At 34.2% G+C, this 18,082-nt stretch overlaps 1 protein-coding gene across 4 annotated transcripts in view; it reads right to left on the bottom strand.

The window, feature by feature from the left end:
- Positions 1-18,082, bottom strand: part of LOC117231202 (hemicentin-1) — a 427,506-nt gene that overhangs the window by 116,543 nt on the left and 292,881 nt on the right. For all 4 annotated transcript variants that reach the window (XR_004492917.1, XM_033489394.1, XM_033489393.1 and 1 more), the window contains exon 2: positions 10,569-10,758. Coding sequence is in view for 3 of the 4 variants with exons in the window: in XM_033489394.1 (XP_033345285.1) it covers positions 10,569-10,758 (190 nt within the window). In the remaining variant the exon portion in view is untranslated. The remainder of the gene's footprint in view (positions 1-10,568; positions 10,759-18,082) is intronic.

Genomic DNA, 18,082 nt, shown 5'->3' with positions numbered 1-18,082 from the left:
CTTAAGTTTGATTCGTTCGATTCTTCGAGTCCTATGAAATTTTCGATATACAAAATGTAAATATCTGTTAGATTATGTTGGAGAAATTGAAAGAAACTAATTCTAAATAAATTTCGAACGAAGATCGAACTGGTCGAATCGTAAATGAATCTTCGCGTATCAAAATACACTATACCAAATTAAAAAATGTGAAAAGTATTACCTTCGTACGATAAACTTAAGAGAAGTATTCCCGAGCAGAAATTTCATTCGCGCAAGAACAAATCCGAATCTAATAAAACGACATATTTTCAACAGTATGTTTCTCTAGCTAATACAAAAGTTCTGCGCAAGGAATGGAAAGGGAAGATTACTTTGAAGCAGATGCAAATGGCGACACGGTAATCTTCGCATATCGCTTTTCTAACGAGCCCCTCTAAAGGGGAGTTTTCTTTTTTTTTCGAAACTTTTAAAGACACCGAGAGAACGTCGGGGACGTTAATTACTCGGTTCCGAGAAACTAGGCCGGAAATAGGTAGCACGGGGTCAGCTATTACGTAGATAGAACACGGAGCAAGAACGTTCGAAATTAGCGGCCAACGAATTAGTCCAAAGCAAGAGGGTGGAATTGCAGCTTACCACACCTTGGACCGTGACTGTCTCGTTAAAATATTAACCAATCCCACGGATTGGTTAATGTTATTATTTAACGTTATTTCAACAACATTAAGTCGCATCGATCTCGATTGGATTTCCCAGTTTCCAACGTTAATTTCCGTGCAGTGTTTGCTCGTTTGCGAAGAAAACAAACTTTGCATTCTGACCCCTGTTAATGAACCTAACACGCCACGTAATAACGTAGCCAACGTACAGGACGATGGAACGGAAAAAGTAATGGATTCGAGTTTGTTGTTATGCAAAATATAATTTACGATTCGTTGCGTCCTGCTCGGATATAAAGTGACTTCGTTCCATAATGTGGAATGAAGGTGCACGATGAATGGAAATTTACATTGATGAACGCTGATCTACATTCGCTCGTTCCGTTCGTTGAAATAAGTAAAACGAGCGACGAATTGAATTGTATAAACATTTGGTAACGTGTTTATGCATTAGACGAGTGGTAAAACGTGTATTACCAGTGCATTTCAGATGTTAAGCGTATTAAAGACGAATTTCATTGAAAGAAAGAAAATTCGAAATGTGACGAAGTAGAATTTTATTGGGAATTTCGATATGAAAGAAAAACTTTACAGCTGAAAGATTGGCAACAAGCGTCTTTGTTTTAGCGAATTTTAATAAAAATTTCTTTCTTTTTTCCTCTGAAATTTATAGAATTGTTTCAATATATTTCGGTAATCGTTTTTTTGTATTTATTTTAAAGTATGTTTCAATTTACTTTCCCCTGAAACTTGCTCATATCTCATTAGGCTATGAATCACCAACTATCCCATGTACGTAATTCATTTATGTGTGATATCGTGTGACTGCAAGCGCGTGCAGCATGTGATCAAAGCTAGGCAGATCACGATCTGTTAACAGCATAACGTTAAGATAACATTCGTAGTAGCGACACGCATGAATTATCAATGGTAAACACGTGAATAGGAAAAGCATAATGAACGTACGTAAACTAATATTAACCATCCAGTGTGCTCATTGATTTAATGCTCGATTAAAAAATTCAAATAATAATTTTTCTTTATAAGATTCTGTATTTTTTCAAATTAAATTACTGATTACTTTTAGATAATTCATAGATTGGCATTAATAATTGGCATTACTTTCTCAAGAGACACGTACAACTGTATGGCCAAAAATTATTTTTCTCTCTACACATACTATGTCATTTTACTTCTGTTTTACTATATTATACCATTTGTTACTTCGTTATTTTACCTCGTTGAGTTTCGGATATTCGCGTCGCATGTTCGAAATAATAAACGCTTTCACCCAAATCCCTATTCTCTAAGTTTGGTCCGATAAAATTCAGATACATGAAATTAGAAGTCTCAAGCGTCGCTGTTAACCTATCCCCTTTAATTTTCCAATCGACCAAGCTTTACAACGGCAAAATGACTTCGAGAGATCTCTCAAACAAGAGACGTTATACATTTATTTTTCCACTGAACTCGAGCTCTATCGTGTGACTTAGCTTCGCATTCGGATAACGCATACATAGAAGTTCTTTGAAACTTATTTTTCCGCTTAAAACGACATCGTAAAACCCGGCAAAGTGGCCAGATTGCCATTCGAGGTCAGCTTTGGCACTGCTATCAAAGTTGCAATTGCGAAAATCTTTCTGCCCTTCGAGAAGAGACACGTTCTCTTCTTTTATCGCTTTCCCTATCATAGCTCGGTTCTGTAGAGAACGAGAGGCGAAATCCACGTTAAATACCCGCCACGCGTAAACCAAACTTACAATTTAATGAGCTCGAAATGGAGATAGAATAGGATAATACCGAGGGAAGCAGGAATTACATTGAAAATGAAACGACTTCTTAACGTCCTCGCAATTCGTGCTTCGGCTAAGCCGCACAGAAGCGAGATAATGCGTTGTCGATTTCACCCAAGAATCCTAGCCAACGATAGCATTTTAATTATTTCTAGATTCCAATCGAAGTAAATTTCGCTAATGTAGCGTAGAAGATCTTATCTGTAAATGCTTTTCATTTGAAGGATGTTTTCTTGATGTTTTAATAGAAATTTAGTCATAGTATGGACGAACATTCTGTATTCGATTGAACGACACGATAGTTTAAAAAAAAAGGATAGCTTCTTTTCGAATAGAAGAGTGTTTAAGTTTTCTTGCAGAAACGTTTGAGAAATACGCTACATTTCGAAGATTATTAAAAATTTCGGAAAATCTTGAATATCTGTGAGCTTAGTCTAAAACTGAAACTAGCACTCAGATTTTTTTTATTTATTTTCAATATTAATTTCACGAATTTGAAAATAATGTTGAAACTATCGACCTTCGACAAGACCTCGAAATCGATTGAAAATTTAATAAAAATCTCGAGTATTCGTTCTCATTCAAATGTCATATTTACTTTCGATCTCAAATTTTGCAATCTAGAAACAACTTTGTAACTACTGTAGTTCGATAAAATCCGAAACTAATCAACTTCGATAAAATCTAGAACACGTGAATCTAACCGAGGCGTTGCCGGCAATCGAATATCTTTACAAAGAAATTCTCCGTAATCTATGCGAAATTAAAATTTCATACCGTCGAAGCATAAAACGTAGAGCCAATCGTTCGTATTCATATAGTGTCGCTCCTTTCTTTACCAGAGAATTCTTTCTCGAGAAGATTCATGTCGGAATTCATAAGAAATAGTGCAACGCTAGGCAAATACGTCTCGGAAAGTAGTCGTAAGTTTCAGGCAATTTTCTTCTTTTGCTGTAATCGTTTCCATCATCGCGTCTTTCAACATGGAATGGTGGGGGACAACCGACGAAAGGGATAGAAAATAAGGGAAATAGACGGTGGAACAACAAAGATGGACATATAAAGAAACGAAATAATTGCTAGATATAGAGAAAAGAATACGATAAGCTTGACAGTAGGTAGATAAAAAGATACGGAATAAGATAAACAAATATGCTGTTGTATTTCAAGGTAAAGAAAGGAAAAACATGGGAATCGTGTCACGCGACAAGGAAAATTGTGCCATTTTTTGTAACGTTCAACGAGCATTTCGTATTAGACGAATTATTCTCCTATGTAATGTATATATATTATGTAAAAGTAGTTGATTTAACTTTTTATGTCTTCGGTTATGTTGTTTCTATTTTTGACCTGGTATCTTGATTTTAATCATTTCAAGATTGTTCTAATAATATATGAGCCTCTCGGGAAACCAAACTGAACAACTCCACTCTTTGCAAGCTTTTTAATTTTATTGTAGTATTGCACCTTTCAAGGAAACGAATTATTTAATTGCATAAGTTTAATTATTGCGAGAAGATGCTACACGTAAATAATCATAACATAAGATACATCGTGGTTATGTAAAATTCCTGAAGATGCAATATGATTAAATTTATGGTCGATTTTTCGAGACTCGTATGTAAAAGGATCGAAAGATTCATCGTAGTCTCTGGCTCAATGTTCCTACATTATAAATTCGTTCTAATAATCCGAAAGAATACACCGTGTCATGAAAGGAAAATTGTTATGTTTTAATCGTAATCTCACATCTGAAATACAGAAAATATCAGAAGACTCGAAATGACGAAAAGAACGTGGCACACGATCGCTAACAAACTATCCAAAGCACGTTTATAAAATACGCTCTCGAGTGATATGAAAGGCGCATTCTACGATATAATACAACGATATAAATCTTTCGAGATGAAAGTTATCCGTGTCGCGACGACACACCGGAAAAACATGAAAGACTCGAAGAAGTCAATTTCCCATTTGACGTGAAGTGTACCTTAGACTTTCTTCCCGACCGCTTCAAAATATTCTCCGGCAGAATGTATCTTTCGAAGTATCTTAGCCGCAGAAAATTGTATTTTGAGAAAAAGGCTCTCACGGGGATTGCTCTGGATAAGAAACCGTGTTAATACACGGATAAAATCGTTTCGTGTGCACGTCCGTGTATCGAGGCAACGCATCCACGCAGCGACAAGGATAAAAATTTCTCGAACGAGCGCACGGTTTACTCTCGCTTCGATCCTTTAATCGTACATTTTAGTTTGTACTACGAAATTCCCCGGACGACTTTTATTTTATCTTCCTTTAATTTCTTTTTCTAGTCTGACGTTCCTTTTCAGTGAATTGTTTTTTTTTTTCAATAGATTAATTTGTACAAAATGAGGAAACTGGAGAGGGGAGGAAATGATAGATTTCAAATGAAATAATAATAATCGAATAGATGAAAGCAACATTGATCACATCTCACCGTCAGCGTTATGTGTTGAAATTTAAAACATTTAAAAAAGTAAGAAAAAGTAAGAATGTTTTGTGTATTCGAAATAAATTAGAAGTTCTCATTTGTATTCTTGTCACAACCTTTTTCGGGAAGAAATTTTTGTTCGTATCGTCTATATTCTTCTACGTGTAAATTTTTTCTTTTTTTCAATAACTGCTCAATTTTTATTACAGCATATGAATAACGTGTCAATCTACCAAGTTTACATGACTCTTCTACTTCCGTTTGTTCGATCTGATGCGATAAAAGCGTTCGAAACAGCGATCCCCTAATTGTTACACGTAAAACTATTTGTTTAAAGAATATCTACCTTAGATTTTCTATATTCCAGAATTTAGTAGAATTAAATTATATCAAAGAATCAAGCAAGAAAATGATGAACGATTTATTAACCGAACCATGTTCTGTTCTCGAGGTCAAAAAACACTTGAGAGTATCGAATGTTTTTTTGGATACCGATCTCGGAATTGAACCAATCGCACCCTACTTAAATCTTTGTCACGATCAGCTCGTTCTTATAAAATCGTTCGCGTTCCGTGATAGAAACTGATCTCATGGGAGAGGGACTGGAGGAGAAAAACAAGGCAACCGATTAAATCGGATGGCGGTAAATGAGAAAAGTTGGAGAAGAGACTGGATGTGGCGATAAAAGTTCCGAAATGTAAATGAACATAAAGCATCCCCGCTTTTCTTTCTTTTTTTTCTTCTTCTCATATATTTTTGTTTCTGTTTTATTTTAGACAATTCTGACCAGGCCAGCATCACGCGATAAGCGTTCATCCGATGGGCAAGCTGACGTTTTCAATTACATCGAACCCTCCATTATCGAGCCAGCGAGAAAATTTTTATCACGTTCTTACGATTCGGCGACAATCGACGAGGAACCGCGAGAAATTGTCGATGGTCGATGGGAAACCGGGCCAATAGGATAATAAAGTTCTCGCTAACTTTTCTCGATTCTTTCGACTTTTTCCCTCGTCGCCGGAAAAACTGGGTCGACTAAACGATTTTGCGAGTAACAACGACGTACAGGAATACATTTTTCCACGATATAAACGTATATCGCAGCAAGATAATCGATTTTGTTCAGACGTTGATCGTTGATCGCCTGGTTACTAGTTTAATATTTGAACTGCGGATATGTATGAATTTATAGGAAATTTGAAGACGTAAAAATATATGAAATTTTATTCAACCTACTCTGATGGATTATTTCATACAGTTAAATGACAAGGAATGCCAGATTATACGAAGCAATCATAAAACGACGAATAGCATAGATTATTTAACGTGTTTTAAAAATCGTGTTACACGGTGCGCTCTACGGTATAAATTTTCTATTTCTGTCACATATATTATCCTCTTTTTCTTTTCCAAGTTATATACTGCGTGTAAAATTGTCTTCATTTCTACGTATGCTTATGCTATTTTACTTAAGTTACCTTTTTTCTTAGTTTTTTACTTCAGCAGTCTGATTTATTCACCTCGCAGTCTTTATTTCTGTATAATAACGAAATTGACCAAACGTCTGATATGAATTTTACGAGCATACTAAATTTTCACACACATCACAATATATCACAAAGATTACAAGTGGTAGGCTAGTTATAAATGATAAAAATATTAACAACGTTTTTTGCATTGTATATTCATAAGATATAACAAATGTTTCCCTTTTTCCTACCTGGTTCCTTCGAAGTGATTTTAATTAAAATAAATGAAAATTCCGCATCGAAATATTTCTTAAATATTCCTAACGTCTAATTCCATCTCCGATACATAGGATCTATGTAAAATAAAATATTTTTACGAAGAAAAATTCCGAATCTAAGGCTAGATTTACGTCTTGGAACCATTGTACCGGAAGAGCAGGATTACCTAGTATTGATTTGACCCATCATCCCACTATAGTACAAAGTAGTACTAAAATATAAAATTCGCTAGTAAGAGGATTTATTTTAGAAGTTACGAGTTGCGGAAAACCAATTTTTATATTCAGATGCGTTCTGAATTTTGACAAGCAGAATTTTTATAATACTGAAATATTAATACGTATTCGAAGACTACGATTAACCCATAAAAAAACCCGACTCCAAAAAGTAAGCAAAAATAATTTTTGATTTTGTGAGTTTATCTTAAAATTTCGTAAATCATATTTTCGTTAAAAATTTCGTCGCAATTATCAAGTTTCATTGTATCGCGTACGTTATTTGAAATAAATTATTTTTACGAAACCTAACAATTTACGCTTTTCAAGCTGTTCCTGACAGAAAAATGTGTACAATTACTTGTTCAACAACAGAAACGACCGAGCAATAAAAGGAAAACTCAAACGCAGATATTTTTTAATCTTTGTAGTGCTTGCATATGGAGATCCGTATTACTATGTCTACTACTTTGAAAATATGCTTCGCATTGCTGTGCAGTATATTACGAACCTTCGTGTTTCTATTCTTGATATATTTTTTAATTACGTTGAAATTATGCGTACGAAAGTTACGTTTTACTAAAACAGAAGAACATATACTTCATTATAATACGTTACATACTTGCTGTTAATTCTAACTGTAACATTAACTATTATAAATTCTATAAACACAGGATATTATACATTAGGAAATATTACAGTAATTGCTAACATTTTAAAATTGTATATTTTGTCATTAAAAAATAGATTAATGTAAAATACAATTTCCTGAAACTTTCGTATCATAAAACTCATTGGTCTCAATGAAGTGATATAACTTTCTCGTTTATTGTCAATTACCAATCATGCAGAAAATAAAATTAACGATCAACTACTATTACAGCTAAACTGCGTGTATTTATATAATTTCATATTTTTACGAGTATAACTAAGAAATTATATTTTAAATATACATTTTTATACCTTTAAATCTTTTACAAGTGCATGAACTCATCGTTCATCAACGAACTCGATAATATTTATCTTTTTCCTAATTTATCCACGATCATCGCTTTAATCAGAAATTTCGTGAGAATACGCACGAAACAACTCGACCAGAAAAATCTGCACGCTTTTCTTTTACCGCTACAACTGGATTATACGGGCAAATCTCGCACGTAAGACGAGAAAACTTTGTTCACGAGTGTGTTTTCATCGTGATTCACCAGGACGATCAAGAGGATGATTAACGCGAACGATCAACGTGATACTTTCACCGTAATATCAAAGTTAGAAATTCCTTCGAAACAACCGATTTATTCTCGCCTCGTCGGGACGAATATTCAGGAAAAATTAAGCGCATCGGAACAGATCGTTTGGTTGGCCTACTTTCTACGGCTAATCCTGGATTACCAGCTGTTCCATATTTTTGATACTATCCCCTCGTCAACGGAAGCTTTCACGGTGTCGCGTAAATGACGATAATAATTCTACCGTTTTAATCTCTTCGATGTAATATTCATTTTTCTGACGGTCCACGATCGAGTTTTCTCACCCCTCGCTCGACCATCCGGAACCAGCGAATTCTTTGTGTTTAATGATCTACCATTTAAGTAGATTAAAAAGTCAATTTTTCTTCTGGAAATTGGTACATGCGTGATTCGAGGGAATATTTTAATCATTTTTATGGGACGAAGAAATTCGTTTCGAGAATATAAAATTATATTAGACGATACGCTTTATGTCTCGACTATTATGGAAATGTGTTTAATTTAAATCTGATGCAATCATTTTCAAATAAATCACTTTCTTGCCAAGTGCAATAATGTAATTGTTGAAAATGACAACGTGAGTTCGCGCTCGCCAACCATATGCAGATGCGCTAGTTACAATAAATAATAACTAGAAGATAGTTCTAGATATAATCGATAGATTTAAGCGATAGAATTAAGATATTCTTTTGCCTTTATCCCTGGTCCATATAAGAAAGTTTTTCGGCTCAGAACGGTATGACAGATTTATCCAAAGAATAAAATAATAGCTATTGTGATCCTATCTCTAAATAAAGAAATAACAACAGTAATAATTACGGTCTATAATACAGACTTGAGAAGATAGGTGAAACGTAATGTTCGAAATAGTCTCTCTGGTTCTTCGTAATGAAATATTATGTGATAAAAAAATTAGAACAAGTCACAGAATCTCTATAAAAATTATCTTGAAGCATATCGTCCCGTCAGAGATGATTAAGAGTGTAATGCATTTTGTATAATAAAGTTTACAATCGAATCTTTCTTACTTTTTCAAATATGACGTTTTTAACATTTCTCTTCTATAAGAAATGAAATTCTATTATACAGCTTTGAATCTCTGAAAAAATTGTTCTTAAGATTTTTGTTGTTATTTTTATACTCGGAGGTAGGACCACAATAGTTATTGTTTTATTGAATGGATAAATCTAGCACACCGTTCTGAGCCAAAAAAACCTCTATTGCACGCGTTTACAAAAACCAGGGATAAAAACAAAAAAGCATCTTAAGCCTATCGATTAAATCTGTCGATCGTAACTAGGATTATCTTCTGGTTACTATTTCTTATAAGTAACGCATCTGCATATGGATGGCGAGCACGAACTTACGTTGTCATTTTCAACAATTTTCAATATTCAGGAGATTATTTCTAACATCTACGACGTAACAGCAATAAAGTTGTTTCAATATGGAATTTGAAACGAGATTCGTTCTACTTATAAATACGAGTAAGGTATTTCCACGCGACGAAGGAATTAATTTTGTACAGAAAACCTATACAATGTTACTCAAAGATATATATTTATATTCTTGATTAAGTGTATTTTGAATAACGATTTAATTATTGAACGTCATACACTGAACTGTATATGCTGTTATTTTCCGCTTAGAGTTTGCTTCATTTTGTGTTCACAGAAACTTGCTCCGAAGCGAATAGCGGCTTAATATCCACCAAACAAACCACGCAAACAAGATTATTAATTCTGCTTGAGCTTCATTGCGGTATTTCGGAAATGGGCTATAACAATGTCATAGAGGCGAGTATAAGACAACATTATAGCAAGTATTATCCAGCAAAAGCCTTAATAAATTTATTCCAAAATGTTTTGGAAATTTGCAAAAAATACGGACCCAAAAATCCAAATTAATACTAAATATTCTGCTAAAATTCATTTTGTAATTCCTCATATCGATTCAAATTTATATGATGCGAATATAAAAAAAATGATTATTAACTTCGAAATGAAGAACGCTTGATTATAAATACACATCTCAAGTATTCGACCACAGAATGTTAATTAAACCGTGAGTCACAAAAAATTGACTATAAATCTGAATTTCTGATCCATCGTATACAGTCGTACGTTAAATTTTACCTTGATTTCGACTGCATTTATATATTTATACTATATGGACACTTTTCGATATAGATTATTTTTCATCTCATACCCACAAGGAGATAGTAAATACTACTTTCGATTGTTTGCCACTACGTTTCACACGTTTTGTTAATATTAATATATCGTTAATATAAACCGAGCAAAGTGTGCACATACTCACGAACGACATATACGTATGTATATTACGATTATCATAGCGAAACGTAGGGCCACGTCTTGTCGCCTGTTAATACGACAGGCTGTCGTCGCCTGTGTTATCTAGGAGACGCGAGAAAGCAACGATAAAGTTAAGATACGTGTGCTTTACCTGACGGCGATGTCGTTGTTCCCGCGCGTAATTCCGACGTCCTCGCTGAAAATGAAGATACGCGTCGCTCCGCGATACCATTTGATGCTGTGAAGCCCTTCGCACTGTGGCAATTTCAGCACGCACGGTAGTTGCACCTCTGTACCTAGTTCGGCGTGCTTTACGCTCTTCAACCATGGCTCGCTGCTCCCTGAAACAACGTACGCAAACGCCGTGAATTGCGTGCAGTTCGTTCACTCGTTCGTTCGTTTGCCTGTTTGTTTGCCGGCTCGTTGTTTGCAAAAAGGATGAAGTTCTGTAGGAATGATTTCGCGTCGCGTGAACGTGACCGTTCTCCACCAGTTTACAGATCCGATCCTGTCGGAGACAGTTATTAAACCATCGTCACGTACCGTGATACGAGAAAACACGCCTTTGAATTTGCAGTTGGTTTAATCCTGAAGAAATAAGATAGCACCGATTGGATTTTTAAGTCAATTCCTATGTCGATGACGCGGTACTCATTTTCGCTACTTTTAAGAAATTTTTATTTTCTTATTAGAAGCCAGAATCGCGATAGGTTTCCAGGTCTTTGAACATGAAGAAGCTAATTTATATTTTAAGAAATTTCAAACATCAACATTTTACAGGACCGCGTGTAACCGTGTACGGCGAGTACATTCCTTTTTGTCAACGTAAAGATTGAAACTACTCGGAATTACGAGGATAGGAATTTTTGTCAGATTATTTATCGAACGTGGTTTATACTGCGGAGCGAAGGATACTGTAAAATGGAGAAAGAAAAATGTTATTAAAGTTCAACGATCTGAAGATTGTACGTTATGGTACGTTATGGTCGAAGAACATTTTTCATAAGTTGATTCGTAGTAAAACTAAAGGAATTTATGCTTGATAATGTCCAAGTGCATTATCAATCAAGATGTTGCTTGTAGAAAAGAAGTTCAATTTTTATTGTACAAAAAATTGATTAAATGATCGCAAAAAAAGGAATAATATTGTCCATTATTTAGTATTAAAGTAATAAATAGCTATGTATATTTGTAGGAAAATATAAATTTTTTCTAGCTAGCTACGATAATGGCAAAGTATCGTGGCTTGGCAATTTCCCAAACTAAAAATCCGAAGGCAAAATATCCTTAACTCTTTGTTACGACGTTCGGATAGGATACATGAATGTTTATGAAGCTTCATCGTAGAAAGTCAATCTTTTCTCGATGAACCAGAACGCATTTCGCGAAATGTCATAGTACGCGAACGTTTCAATATTTCTCTGCTATTGTCGCTAAAGCTATAAATATAGCAAGCCCCGCGGAGAGATATGAAATGAAAAATCACAACGAAGAGTCGCGACGTAGCACAGAATGCGAAACAATTTTTTCCTACCGGTCCGCCAAAACCAGTAATACCAATTGCATTCATTAAATCATGCAATTCTACATATCGTTTTAATTGCACATATTGAAACGAAATAAAATATCATCGCATATGTATAAATGGAAAATATTTCAATTTTAACATCTACAACGATATTTTATTATCCGAATGGAATTTCAATATTTGCTTTGTTCCTCGTTACAAAAAAATTCCTTTAATAGATTCATTTATATTATTATAGAAAAAAATAATCTTTACATTTGTAACGTTAAATCAGAGTTAAAAAAACATCTTGGATGTTAAAAGCATTCTGATCTACGTGCACCCTCTGATATCACGTCGTGAAAGCCGTAGTAAATTTCGCAGTCACAACTTATGATAAACAAGAACATAATTCTTAGTTAATTCACGCGAAAACTCGGCACGACCGAGTGAGAAGAGCAGAAGAGGGCGAGAGAAGGTAGAGAAGTTGTGAAACTAGAAGCTCCTTGGAAATTGACGATTTAAGGTGATTTATTAGCGGTTTCTGTGACTCCAGGCCACAATTTCATACGACGTCTGGCGAACTTCCTTTAATTCCGTCTAACGAGATCGTTAGAAAAGTGTCCAACTTTCGATTAGTAAATTCGATAAATAATAAACGAAGATATTACAGAAAGAAAAGCGCGTATACGGTAAGTATTTCTCAGATCTTCTTTCAGAACTTTATCATTCGCTTTCAATCGATAAAATCAAATAAATATAAATAAATTGAAGTTTTTTGATCGTAGCTTTCTACAAATATACTTTTCAACAAGCTGTCACGTATTGGCCAAAAAGGTTTGACTTTTTCTCAAATATACGTAAGTACAAAATCGCGTGAAGGTCTTAGATTATCTGTGAAAAGAAAATATTGTTTGTTTTGTTTGGATGCTTTGGATGCTTGTTACCATTTTAATTTTGTCATTATTTTTTTTTTAAATGAAATATTTAGTCTCTAGTTCAGTAATTGATTAAAAAGATATTGATCGTGTACGATATTTTAGATTTTAAGTTTTCACCATGTTATTGGATTTACAGGAGCAGTGTATGTTGTATCAACGTTTCGTAGACGTTGCAGTCTACTTCTGAAAAGTTTCTGGCTTGTCCTAAAGAAGTAGACCGCAACGTCTACGAAACGTTGATACAAAATACAACATACACAGGATTGCTCCCGCGAAATCAATAACATGCTGCATATAATATTCTTCCATTTTTTCAATGATGCAGTCTTTAAATGTAATTTCATACATACTAAAAATTACTTAATATAAATGTAATTTTAAATATAATCGATACAATTTTTAAATATATGTATAATTCGACATAACTGCGCTTCGTATTTTCTACCATTCTGTTTTCAGTCTTTTAAGAAAGTGAATTTTACATACGGTTGAGAAGGGTTGGGAAGTTAACATCAACTGAATAAAATAATCATAAACGGTACCTTCCTTTTAGCAGTCGACATTCTTAGTTCAGAAAAAAGAGAACAAAGAGAAAAAAGACAAAGAGCGACTCGTCTCTCGCATTGAAATATGTTATTTGGCATTCAATTTTTACGTCTCTCGGTTGTTTCCACGATTTTCCAAATGTTGCTGGCAAACGTTTGAGCAATATTCGTGGTTACGGAGCCGCATAAACATATCGGCCATAAAAATCCCGACCGCCATTGAATCGTAAAGCTGTCTCGGAGGAGACAATAATCAGACATCGGATTTCACGGATCATAACTTATTGAAGTATCGAAACCCGATAATATTTTCATGATAAACTACGCACCGACGAAATCCTACTAAAAGAAATACAATACACGCTCGACGAGCATCAAAGGGACGTTTTTCAGTGGTAGATATTGAATTACGCACACCATCATCTCTCCCCCCCCCCTCTCTCTCTCTTCGTCTTTTTTTCTTTCTGTTCGAATGCTTATGACAGAAAATTGTGATTGATTTGAATTAGAAATACCAGTTTCTTCGCACGTTTTTATTTATTTTCGCTTTCCTGTCATCGTTGCTGTAACATTTATTTCATAATTATTCTCCGTATTTTTCCCCAATGTTAAAAAGTAATTTATTCGCGATAGCATCGATCTTAGAATTGACAATTATTTCTTATACTTTTATTCAAGATCGTTGTTTTATATTTTATCAAAATTCTTCATGTTTTCTTCAACGAAACAAATTATTGTTGGCTTCTCTTCGATTCTCTTTCAAACGACTCTTCCGTTTTAATCCTCGCGTACCAATGGCAATCTTAATTTTTATACAATCTTTCATATCTTCATCTTTTATATCTCACAACGACACTCTCGTTTCACACGTTGATCCACACCGCTTTCCCCGTGTCTGACTCCAACATACCTTTTTACTTTATCACCGACTATCGAACCATCTTATTATCTCCGCACGATAGGCAGAGGAGAGAAGAGGAAAGTTACTTATGTTCCGGGGCCACGAGGGTGTAGACGAAGAAGACACGAGAATGTTAAAAGGGTAGGCGTTATCCAATACCATGGGAACGAAAATCTGTTAGAGTTCGGATGGGGCTCGCAGATGGCAAGTGCTAGAAGCAACGTCTGCTTATCTTCGCCCGGGATTGGATCCTGAAACCATATCACACCGCAAATATTACGTTCAAATGGTGAATAATGGAGTATGTCGAGAGCTCTCATATTACAACTTCATTCTTCGTCTCCAGTGACACGACTCGCCTGGATGTTTGACGGTTCTTAACCCTTAGGAAACTACCACCAAGTCTCTTAACTCGTTGCTTATTCTCGAAAATGTGTTCTCTATTATTCCTCTTTTCGGATTTTTTCCACCTTCTTCTTTTTTTCTTTTCGCTTAAACGCTTGACTGCACAAGGTACGAAAAATCAACGTGGTTATTATGCGATGTTTCGTTCGATTAACATATCATCTGTGTTCGTGTTTGATTTCAGTTTTATCGTACAAGAGTATTTCACTTATTTGTTTAAATTTCTCTACGGACGAATTTAATCGAGATCATGAAAGGGTATTTATTTTTTGGTCCTCGGTTATGAATAGAAAATATATTTAGAAATATTAAAGAGGATGGATAATGTTGGATAATCAAAACATGTATCGATATTTCGTGAAATCGTACTAAGTATGCTAATGGTATATATCAAAATAATTTTATGAAAAGGTATTTGTATGAAATTTCTTGCTGTTCTATTTAGCTAAATAATTTTTGTCGCTAAGTACCTCGTACAATTGTAATATACAGATTTAAAGTCAGTATCACGTATAAGAGTAAATACTAGTCTAATTAATCTTTCATTAAATATATAATTAAGCAAAATAAACATAATTAATGTGCGCGTATTCTGCAAATAAATTATTCCATCGTTTCTATATAACAGAATTAGATACTCTGTCATATACAATAATCATTTACTTCGACATAATATCAAGTGAAATTATTCCTATCGTCGTGTCTAGTTTTTTCGTTATTAATTACGCTATTTAATATAAATTTGTAAATGTTTTTTAAAGTTTACGCCAGCTAAGCGACAACTACAGTTTCACGATATTTACATTGCTCACGCTGCAATCAGTTACGATATCGCGTAACAGTATCGCAAAAAGATTTTCTTTTTCTCATATAAAAGCAAGAGTGTGCCAGACACAATTTTATCTCGACGTAAAATTCTCTTTCATGCAGCAAGTTCTGCAATCAATTATTAAATAAAACTAGACATATATACGAGTATAAAAAAATTAAGCGAAGGTCAATTAAATAGATATATACGATATACGATATATTTAGTAACTACCGCATAATGTCGTAAAATAAAAAATTACCATTTTTCATTTTATTCGTGTCATTCGCAGAATCGAGATCGAACGGGATCGCACACGCTTAAGAGGGGGATTAAATGAATGAACTTCCAGCCGATTAACAGTTCAGTCGAAACACAGCTACCGTGATAAATATTTATCGTGTGAAATTGCACGCATATATAATGACAGAGGATTTACAGACGCGTCGAATACGCGCCTTGCCGAATTCAGGAAATTCTGTCGCCGCGAACAGTGCAGTTCCTTCGAATTTCTAATAGCCGTCTAGTGACACCGTTTCTGAGAAGCATCTGTGCTCTGTCTTCACCGTTTTATCGCACTATCACTCCCTTGAGCTGGTTATTTGAACACGGCATATTGTAGAAAATTCATTCGAAAGCAGAGCTAGAATTCGACATGGGGCAGAATTTCACTCGCATTCAGCATCCGATTTATTTGGCTCTTTCTATTTGAACCATCGTTCGTGAGATTTCTGCCATATGAGATACGAAATACAATTGGACTATGGATGTTTATGCAGATTGGTATTTTTATAAATTCGATCAAAAGAATTTTATTCATTAAACATCGTAGCGTGTTTTATACTCCAGAATCGATGTTCCTAAAAATGTACTTGGAATCTCTGGACATCGAGTGAGATTGGATGTAAAACGCGATAAAAGCGTGTAACAAGTGTAATAAACGTTATAAGCGTAATAAAAAGTTCATTGTTACAGCTTGTACCCAACAATCAACAATGAAATTTATAATATCGATAATGAATGCATAATTGTATTTCCTATCCGAATGAACATGAATGAAGTGTAATCAATAGTAACTTAACTCTGCTGTGGATTTTTAATTTTACCTAATAAATATACATATAGTAACCACGGAGGTAATAAAATATATCGATACGTGAAAAATAGAAGGACAATAATTTAAAGTTTAGAATACCGATTGTGTGTTTGTATCGTATTTTTTTTTCTTTCTTCTTTCGTACGAAGTATATTCAGCTTCGTATGAAAAAACAGAAAGAATTTCATTTCATACGTAAATAATGAGCGTAATATATCTTTTAATTATGTTGTTCTTTGTAACGTTAGCGATTTAAGAATGAGCTTGTGCATTTCGTTGAAAACTATTGACACAACTTTATATTTTAACGCTCCTACCGCTCCAATTCTATTAGAATTTCGATAAGACACTATATTTACTATGCTGAAAGTGATGTATTATTCTACGTTTGATCGAAATTTCTTATATTTCTTTAAAACACTTTCAGAAATTTATCTTCAAGATACGATTCTAACACTGCTTCTTTTTTCTAACTAAATTGTAACAATCGTCTCTCTTTGTGCACTTTTTTTCAAATCCGACTAAACACAAGAATTTAATGTAACAAAAAAAAAAAAAAAAAAAAAAAAGAAAGACAGATTTCGTCAAATACAACGTAGTTTGCATCGAGTGGAATTCTTCGTGGTACTATAGAGAATTCACGTTTACAAATCTGGGTCAAAGGGTAGCATGTTGGTTTCATTGAATGCTACAATGCATGCAGAATTGCTGTTGGACTGGAAGCACTTGTAGATTCAGGGGCAATGGAGTAGACACCGTGTTTGTTTCTTTGCTGAGACATAGGAGATGGGGTTAATAATATCGATATATCACAGAGCTTTCCTTTTCTTGCTTTCTCAGCGACGAAGAAACGCAATATTTCTTATACGCACGTAGATATATTTTCTAAATAATTAAGATCTGTATAATTTGACTTTTTATATATTTTAAGTAATCGTAATTAGTTATATTTCTATGAAACTTAGGGCTGTACAACTCACGCGATTCAATTTTGTATGTTACGGACAGAAAAAAAGGAAAAAGGGAATTTAAATGAATTCCATTTGAATTCATAAGTCGAAAACCAAATTTTCTGATCCCATCGGATAATATTCAAATCGTATTTTTTTAGGTATGACTAATGAAAACGCGATTTGTCTTATTTCACATGTTTATCCGGACACGACGTATACGCAAATCTATGCAGAATTAATTAATTCGAATTAAATTCATAAACTAGGTTAATTCAAATTGGAATCAATTGAACCACAGAGTACACGATCGATAAAATTTCACATTGCTAAGGCACATAGTGGAATGAAAGCTTAATATTTGCATTGAAAGACAAGCGTAATGTTTCGATTTTTTTCGACGCTTGATTGGATCCAGTTTTCTGAAAATCGCCAATATTCCGCAAAATTTTGCTGTTCTATTCTTTTCATATTATCGGCGGATCCTCCTTTTTATGAAAATTTTTATTAAA

This window comes from Bombus vosnesenskii, unplaced genomic scaffold, assembly GCF_011952255.1.
Source record: "Bombus vosnesenskii isolate JDL3184/JDL3185 unplaced genomic scaffold, Bvos_JDL3184-5_v1.1 scf7180000013272, whole genome shotgun sequence".
Classification (NCBI taxonomy): Eukaryota; Metazoa; Arthropoda; class Insecta; order Hymenoptera; family Apidae; genus Bombus; species Bombus vosnesenskii.
The sequence above is the reverse complement of the archived record's forward strand: the minus strand, read 5'-3'. Positions and strand labels throughout refer to the sequence as shown.